Consider the following 8,760-nt stretch of genomic DNA (forward strand, 5'->3'; position numbering starts at 1 on the left):
CAGTAGGCTCAGCTGTTGCAGAAAGGCCTTTACTGGGCAGACGGGGGGGTCTAATGCCAGATACCAGGGTGAGGGGAGAGGGCACGTCCTCCAGAGAAGCAGGGATGGCATCCCTGCCCAAGGGCCTCAGCCTGAATGCACTAAGGGCTGGCCCTTCAGACAGGCTCAGGGGAGGTCCGCCCACAAGGGCTTCGGGCCCCTCCTTCATGGAGATGCCATTCCTGGCACGGGGAACGTGGCCCTTGCTCTCACATCTGCCTTGGCTGCTCTCAGGGAGCACAATGGAGAGGGGTAGGGGGCTTGGGAGGGCCCTTCAGGAAGGAGAGAGGCTGCGTGGTGGAGAGGAGGGAGACTGGGCAGTGTGGTAGACCCAGAAACTTCTGGGCACTTCAGTGGTGATATTTGGAGGCAATGGAAGATGCTGGCCCCAAAGTTGTGGTCTAGGTCGGAGCAGAACAGTTGGATTTAGAGCTGGTTTTAACTTGGGCTCAGCTGAAAGTGAATGGTTATCGTTGGAACAGAGAACTAGAGAGAAAGTGCATTCTCTCGCACTCTCCATAGCACACAGCTGCGTGTACCCATATGGTACGCGTTCCCTGTATCTCGAAGGTAGACACAGCTGGCTCTTCACTCACGCACACGCGTACCTGTGGGCATATGTGCAGACACCCACGTGCACAGCAGTACAGACACAATCGTATGCACATGTTTGTGTCAGGTTGGGGCCTCGTGTAATAGTGAGGGGTCTATTGTGGGAGTGTGGTGTGGTTGGAGAAATGGATTCCTTCCTGAAGAGAGTCCCTCCCCAGCCCCTGCATGGTGGACACGGGGTCGGGCAGGCCTGATTTACTTCCCCTTGACGGCCAGGGCTGCCTGCCGCCTCATGTAGGCCAGGATGTCCATCTTGACAGTGTTGACCGTGGTCCGGTGGTACCAGCGCATGATGGGTATACCATCTGGCCCCACCAGGAACTTCTCAAAGTTCCAGCGGATGTCATGGACCTTCATGGGTTCCCAGAAGAGGCGGCCAGGTGAGCCCAGGAGCTCCGAGGTGGGAGGGCAGGAGTTCTGCAGAGGGGGGGATGAGAGAGCGTCAACCCTGCTTGGGGCCCTTCCCACCCTCCCTCTCCAGGCCTTCCTGGAGAAGCCTGGCACTGAGCAGAGAGCACCAGTTTTGGAGTTGAAAATGGAATCCCAGGACCAGCTTTGGCTCTAGCGGGTTGTAAGACTAGCAATTTGTCCCTTCTTGTCCCCTTATCTATAAAATGGGCTGTTGAGATCCTAGGGTCTGCCAAGCCTTATGGTTGGAATGATAGATGCCAGGAATCCCCCCCCCCCGGGGCCCAGAAGTGGGGGAGGGTGGCACAGGCCTTGTATCCGCATGGGCTGGAGCCAGGGGTGGCCGCAGCTCTGTCTAGAGCCAGGGTCGGCCGGGCTGAGTGACTCCCGCAGAGGTGGCTATGCACTGACCTTCAGGAACGTGTAGAACTTCTGCTCTTTCTCCCCGTTCACATCCCCTTTCTCAAACAGTTGGAAATTGGGGACAAAGCCCCCACCCGGTCGGACATACCTGCAAGGAATATTCTTATGTGGGTCCCAAGGAGATGGGCCTAGGGCTCAGCAATGACAAGGGACTGAACAGGGAGGGGGCGTTGGGAAGCTGGGTTCTATTCCTCACCAGGCAGTGGGAGCTGATGAGTATTGAATGGCCATAGGCATAGTGTGGGTGTGCAAGCTTCTTTTCCTGGTTTGGTACCTTCTCAGTAACCCTGTCGCCTGCCTACACTCTCCCCATGCCCCCCATCCCATCATGCACACACACGCAGTCATCACTATCTCCGAATCCTCTTCCATTCATGCCAGTGAACAGGGTTCCTGGAAGGGGAGCATAGCTCTTGGTGGCTGAGCACCCGTCATGAGTAGGGGCCAATGCAGGAGATGCCAGCGCCTAGGCTGGGGCACAGGGGGCTGTGTTTTCTCAGGACACCAAGCAAGCGAGCACTCACTTGAGGCTGGGTAGGATTTCCGAATTCTCTCCTGGCTCCTGTTTTCCAAATTGGTTGCAGGGGAAGCCCAGAATGACCAGACCAAATGGTTCAAGCTCTTCCTGTAGTGCATTCAGTTCTGGGCCAGGGTAGAAAGAGAGCAGAGATGAAGGTAGACCATCAAGGACCCCTGCCTCGTCCGCACCACTCTACCGGCTCACCCCTTGTGAGCTGAAATCACCGAGGCCTGACAGGGAGGGCCTTGCCCGAGATTGCCCAGTGAGTGTGACCATGTTGGGATACAAGCCCCATTCTCCTGACTCCAGTCTGGTTGTTTGGAGGTCTGGGGAGGAAAGAGAGCAATACCCTCTCCTATCAGGAGTCAGCTGCCCACTGCCACTGGGCCAGGAGGCTGACGGCTCCTCCAGGACTCTCAGGATCGTTTCTTAGAGCAAGAGCCATAGGTCCGTCCCTGGGCAGAAGGCAGAGGACTTCAAGGGGGTGGGTGGGGTCCTCACAACCCTCCTGTACTCTGGCAGTTTGGGAATCGAAGGGAGGCCCTGGCCCAGCTCCCCAGTTCCCTCAGTGCCAGCACCCAGCCCATCTTTTGCACAAACACGCTCTGCTCTATTCCAAGGGCCGGACAGAAGCATTCTAGAAAAGAGCACCCAGTACCCCCTGCGCCACCCAGACCACCGTCATTCCACCTCCAGGAATTTGCCTGAGACTGTGGGGCAGACATTCAGGGTCCAGTTGCCCTTGCTTCCCCCCAGCCCCACCGACAGACTGTGCTCAGCCCCAGGGAGTTTTCCTGTGGGTGCAGTCAGATGCCTCTGGCCTGCCTATTCCCTCAGGCTGTTTCCTCTGCCCCGGGGAAGCAGAGAAGTGGGGATACCAGGATCACGAAACCTGGGTGAAACACCTGGGATTGCCACTGACACACATACTCGAGGCCTCGGTCTAACTGCCTGGTTTCCAGATAGGGGCCAAGAGAAGCACTAGGGCACATGGGGCTGAGGGCAGATGGGAAATTCTCAGCAGGATAGAGCTACCATTTCTTACTTCACTGAAAGGACACTCCAGGCACAGACCCAATCTCCCAATCTCCTCCATCCCTCTGCTTTCGGGGCAGTTGGGGTGCCCAGGGATGAAGGATAACTGGGAAACTTCTAGAACATGTCTGAAGACAATCAGACCTCAGGCTTATCTAGTCATCTTTACCGAAATATGGAAGACGGTACAATTGGGATACTGGGCTTGGAATCTCATGATCACAGTCACCCCTTCCCACTTGCACCAAAAAAGCTCCCGTGATTAAAATCTGCCAGCTGGCAGAAACAGCCCCAAAGCAGGGGAGTGGGGCTGGGCTCTTACCAAGGTACTGGTCTGTCAGGCCTCAGTAGCTGGCCACGTTGACAAAGAGGATGTATTTGCCAGCGTACTGCTTGAAGGGGATGTACTCCTCCCCGTCGATGGTGAGGGCTCCGTACTCATAGATGGTACCACTCACGCCAGCGTGGCAGTCCGTCTGGAACAGAGCAAGACCAGCACCAGGGAGTGGTTAGAGCCAGAAGGGAATCTGGGCATCTCCGTTTTCAAGATTATGAAAGATACCAACAGGGAGAGTGACTTGCCCAAGACCACTCCAAGATCTGGAACTGGACCAGAGCCAAGGTCTACTTCCTTGTGCAAGGTAATGCTTTATGAAAGCACGTAATCGGCTGGTGAGTGTGTGGAAAGCTGCTGTGCTGCTTACTGTGACCATTACTTCGCCCCCCGCGCCCACATGTAAGCATTTGCCAGGCCTGGAGAGATGTGCTGGGGCTGCCGTTGCCATGAGCCAGGCAGGTGACGATGTGGCCTGGACAACAGCATGAAGGAGGAACTGAACAGAAAGGAGGAAGCGGCCGTGTGGAGAGGGGTGATTCAGATCTGGAGGACTGGAAAGCTGAGGCTGTTGCTATAAAGTAGGGAAGTGGGAGGAGCCAGGAAGGGGAGAGGCCTGCCAGGAGGATTCGGTGTGACAGCAAGGGGAAAGCAGCAGGGCCTCGCCCATGGGAGATGTTCCCTGTAAGTGTGCAGCTGCGATGACCCATATGCCTTCCTCTCTGCCCAGCTGCTGCCCCCCAGTCAACCTCTAGAACAAGTAGTGACGATCGACTCAGGTGGGGGACCTGGATTCCACGGCCAGCTCTGCCGCTAACTCCCTGTGTGGTCTGGGGCTAGTCCTTTCTCTTCTCTGGGCCTCAGTTTCCTCTTTTATAGGATGAGAACCTCAAACTGGATCAGGCTTGCCGGCGTCACTATCAGTGGGGGAGGAAGGATGGGATCACTGCCGACCGGCAGGGCACTGCTTTCGACTCCTGTCTACACCCACCCCAGCTCTGGTACAGGTGACCAAAACGTGGGTCTACTCTTGAAGGGGGTCTTGGCATCAGTAACACAATCAGCGGCGGTGCTGGTCATGATGGGAACAGAAAATGTTTCCGGCACTGTAGCAGGTCCTCTCTGGCCGTGATGGAGGAGGAGAGAGGTGCCAAGACAATAAACAAATGAGGTGCAAACTAGCATTACGGCCCGGGAGAGACAGCGGTGGGAGTCAGAGAAGCAAAGCCACACCCTCTCCTCGCCATCAGTCCTGGCAGCCTTGCTGTTGAGGTGAGGTACTTGGGCCCAACCGGTGAAGGATCATCTGGTTGGTGGGGTGTGGCCCCAGGAGGGTGTAGAAAAGCCACCTCAGCCTGAAAAACGTCGTAGGCCTGCTGAGCCAGGAGAGGCAGGGCTCCCTTCAATAAGCCATTCTCAGCGAGCTGCAAGCTCTCTTCTTGGCTTCAGTGCCAATTCCGTTTTCTGTGAGACGGACAGTCCATGCCCTGTGATTTTTGCTGGGTGCTGGAGGCAGGTCCAAAACCTGAGCTCAACATTCCGCTAGCCCCTGTGCCTCCCTGGCACCAGCTGGGTCAGTTCCGCCACAACCGCCACAAAATACAAACAACCAGGGCACGAAAACCCAGCCCCGCTGGCCACAGAGGTCTAGCAGCCAGAAGGCAAGGCCTCCCCGCACGGCCTCCACCTCTTCCACTTCACCCTGCTCCAAAGACAAATTCTGGGAAATGAAGAGAACAAAAGCCAAGAGGTTGTCCAAATAACAGAAGCTTGTAAACAATAGGACGATCCACTTCTGGCCACAGCTTCGGGATGGGGGTGGGGCGAGGGGAATCTCCTCTTACTAGGCTCTTTGGTCTTTGCTGGCTCTGTGGCCCTGGGTGAGTGAGTCACTTTTACTGTCTGAGCCCCCGTCGGCTGACAGGCGAGGATAATGCCACCTGTCTCCCAAAATGGCTGTGAGAATCGATGCGCAGATCAAAACAGTCTGGAAAGCCTCTTGGAGAGAAATCCCCACATCAGGAGAGTGATTATTCTGCCTGCAGCTAGGATAAAAGGCCCTGGGGTTCCTCGGTTATTGTGAGGACGGCTTGGATGTTCCCCAGCCAGGGTAAAGAAGATGGTGCGCGGCGAGGTGTCTCCGGGGGAAGGGATGAGGACAGAGCCTCCAAGCTTTCTACCGGGGCCACCGAGGCCAGGCTTGTGGGTTCAGATGGAGGGGGCGTCAGATGGTGGTCCACGGTGCTGGAAGCCATGGCCTGGAGCAGCATTGGGCATGCAGTCCTGTCCTTAGGTGAGCTGTGAGCCCCCTTTCCTCCTCTAGGCCCATGAACAGCAGGGAGGCCAGAGGAGGCAACAGAGAGGGGCAGTGCGGGTGCCTCAGGCCTGCCACGGCTGGGCAATATGGCAGAGCGGGGCTGGCCTGGGAGTTGAAGGCGGTCTCAGCCAGAACCCTGGCCGGCTTGGGCTGCTGCTCTTGGATCTTTCTCCTCTCCCATCTACCACTGCCATAAGTGTGGTGCCGTGAAAGGAGGCCGGGCCTGGGGCAGGGCACCTGAGTTCTGGGCCTGGCCGTGACTCTGACTCTATGTGACCACTCCTTTCCCTTTTGTGGGGCTCTGGCTGCTCGCCTGTCAGATGGGCTCAGAGTCAGTGTTGTCTTAAGGGCTCTTCAGCTCTGTCAGCCTGTGGTTCCATGATTCTCTCTGCCTCGTTTAGTCACCTAGAAACCAGCGGTTACTAGGATCCCGTGCACGTCAGCAGTTGTTACCCTCCAGCTTCTGCAGAGCCCTCTGCACAGCAAGCACAGGGAGCCTGGGTAGCTTGAAGCTGGACTGCAGAGGGGACACAGCAAGGCAAGGAGGATTTCCTTCCTTATCCAGCTCCTCCCTTTGAACTGGGAGGAAGCAGACATCTCTCCGAGCCTGCCACCTCTTGCCCATCCCATTCCTCACATGCCCCTCCATCCTATCCCTTGGCCCTGGAGTTGGAGGTAAGGTAGGTGGTTGGGTCTTAGAATCTGGAGCTATGACATCTCAACTCTAAGGGCCTGGGAGGAGAGATGGGCATGTCGTTAGCCAGCAAGTCCTAACTGGCTGCATCTGATAGGATCATACTCACCCTCAGACTTTTCTAGACCATACCCATCCTGTTCTCTTTGAATCCACCTATTCCTCCCCCAGAGTTCTGCAAAGAACACACAGCTATGATGTGTTATTCATGGGGTCCACATTCTTACCTCCAGCCTTCTTGAGATGGGGCCCAATCTTCTCTGGCTTTCCCCAAACTGAAAGTAAAGGGCTGACTCCATGGTGCTGGCCTGCCTACCCCTAACCTCTACCCCACACCACAATCTTGCAACTCAGTCCCATCCCTAACCTGGAAAATGCCTTTTGAGTTGGCGACAATGAATGGGGCAGGATACAAAGGAGGAGGCATGGAAGAAGTGCCTTCATAGCCATCCGGTTTCTAGGATTACTCCAAAGAGAAACAGACTGAATAGGATTTAGCTGAGGACAGGACAGGATGGGGGGATAGAAATGTACAGAAGGAACCCTGTGCCTGGAATGGGCTAATTGAACAGAGGATAGAACTTTGGAAATAGAATTACGGACTTCTAAGATCTTAAAATAGAGACCCAGATTTTAGGAACACAGAAGCTCAAAGCTTCTCTTGAGCTTACACAAGCATGGTGTGTGTGTGTGTGTGTGTGTGTGTGTGTGTGTGTGTGTGTGTGTGTTATGTGTGTTGGGAGGATGGGTACAAATCTCTGTCTTTGGGTCCATACCTAAGGCTTCTGCCTCCCACCCTGGGGAAGAGGAGAGGCCTACTGGGCCCACTTTAGCATGCACTCTCCTAGGAGATACGCATGCTGGGTCACCCCACTCCTGGCCTCAGCATCCCCACTCTAGCTAAGGGTCACACACTCTGCTGGGGATAGACGAAGGCTCAGGAAAATTCTGCCTCTCCCACTGAACTGGCAGGCCCCAACTTTCTCCAATGACTAGGTTTGCCCAGGCCACTACGGGCAGTGGGCGGTGGGTGGTGGGTACCCAGGCTGGCCCAGAACAGACCCTCACAGAGCAGCACGTGGATTTTGCAGCTTCTCCAAGCATTCCCTCTGAAACCATCAGCTTCATTGGGCGCCTGCCCCCCCCCGCCCCCGCCCCATCGCCCACAGATGCACAAACTGAGGTCCAGAAAGGATGGGGGATCTAGCCAGGGTCCTGGGAGTCGTGCACTGCCCAGCCAGAGTGCTTTCTGTCACAGATGTCCAACGCCCTGGAATCCCAGCGTGGCATTTCTACCTGCGTTAATTCCTGGGCTGGAAGAGCCCTCTTTGCAATTCTTCAAGACGGAGACCACCCAGTTCCTTCCCTTTCTTCTTGCCTATCAGTCTCCCCCGGGAACCTGCGCAGCCAACCCAGACGCCAAGTATCTAGGCCTTTTTCTGTGTCCCCCGCCCCCTTCAGGGCCGCCTGGAGGGGAGTTGCTGGGGACTGTCTTGGCATGCACGTAGCAAGGCGACACTGAGGTAGCCGTGGGGCAGACGGGGTCAACTCAGCAAGAGTGACCGTCCTCCGTATTCATTCTGCACCCCCAGAGCACCCAGAGCTCCCATAGATGAAACTGCGAAGATACGGGCGCGCGGGGTGGGGGTCCCGGAGGCGGAGAGGGAGGGACGGGAGTTAAGGGTCCTCGTACCAGGTGTTGCCCCTCCTGGAGGGGAGCCCGGGAAGAGTGCCTCGCAAACCTGGGGTCTCTGCTCGTCCCGCCGGGCCCCCACCCCCGAGGCTCACTCACCTTCGACTTCTCCTGCCCCCGGCTCGGCGGGACGAAGCCGGCCAGGAGCAGGGAGAGAAGGCAGGACGCCCGCAACAGCCGGGCCATGGCGGGCAGGGGGCGCGTCTCGGGCTCGCCTGAGACGCTGTCCGATCCCGGGCCACCGCCGTCTGAGGTGTCCGATCCTCTCAGCCACCTTTCAAGCCCTCAGCGATGACCAATCCGCGGCCGGGCCGGAGTCCCTGCAGCCAATCGCAGGGCTGCTGGCATTTCAGGGGCGGGCACGATTTACCCTCCTTCTCCTCCCTAGGCTCCGGGCGACAGTGACATAAGCAAGTCTGGGCAGAAATGGGAGCTGGTCCTTGTCAACCCATGAGGCTGCCCCCTCTTCTTTAGGCTCCAAAGTGCAGGAGGAGGCAGGCACAATGCCCTCCAACGTAGCCAGGGGACAGGGCTTTAATATCCCTGAAGAACTGATGGGGGGCTCAATCCTAGCGAACATTACTTACTCCTGGGTTTTAAAACACCCGGTGGTGCTCCCTCTTTCCTCCTTCTTCCATTCCAGTTGAAGGGATGTCCAGGATTAAAAACGACAGCAAGATCTGAA

The 8,760-nt window shown here is 56.7% G+C and overlaps 1 protein-coding gene across 1 annotated transcript; it reads right to left on the minus strand.

The window, feature by feature from the left end:
• Nucleotides 1–13: 13 nt before the first annotated feature.
• Nucleotides 14–8,337, minus strand: GPX3 (glutathione peroxidase 3). The gene is made up of 5 exons (XM_045815376.2): nucleotides 8,175–8,337; nucleotides 3,360–3,513; nucleotides 2,007–2,124; nucleotides 1,471–1,570; nucleotides 14–1,068 (listed from the first exon to the last, which is right to left on the minus strand). The coding sequence occupies exons 1-5, from the start codon at nucleotides 8,259–8,261 to the stop codon at nucleotides 847–849; spliced, it is 681 nt and encodes a 226-aa protein (XP_045671332.1). The 5' UTR covers nucleotides 8,262–8,337; the 3' UTR covers nucleotides 14–846.
• Between the last annotated feature and the right edge of the window lie 423 nt (nucleotides 8,338–8,760).

The sequence above is a fragment of the Ursus americanus genome, chromosome 15 (assembly GCF_024610735.1).
Source record: "Ursus americanus isolate L20-20 chromosome 15, mUrsAme1.1.p, whole genome shotgun sequence".
Taxonomy (NCBI): Eukaryota; Metazoa; Chordata; class Mammalia; order Carnivora; family Ursidae; genus Ursus; species Ursus americanus.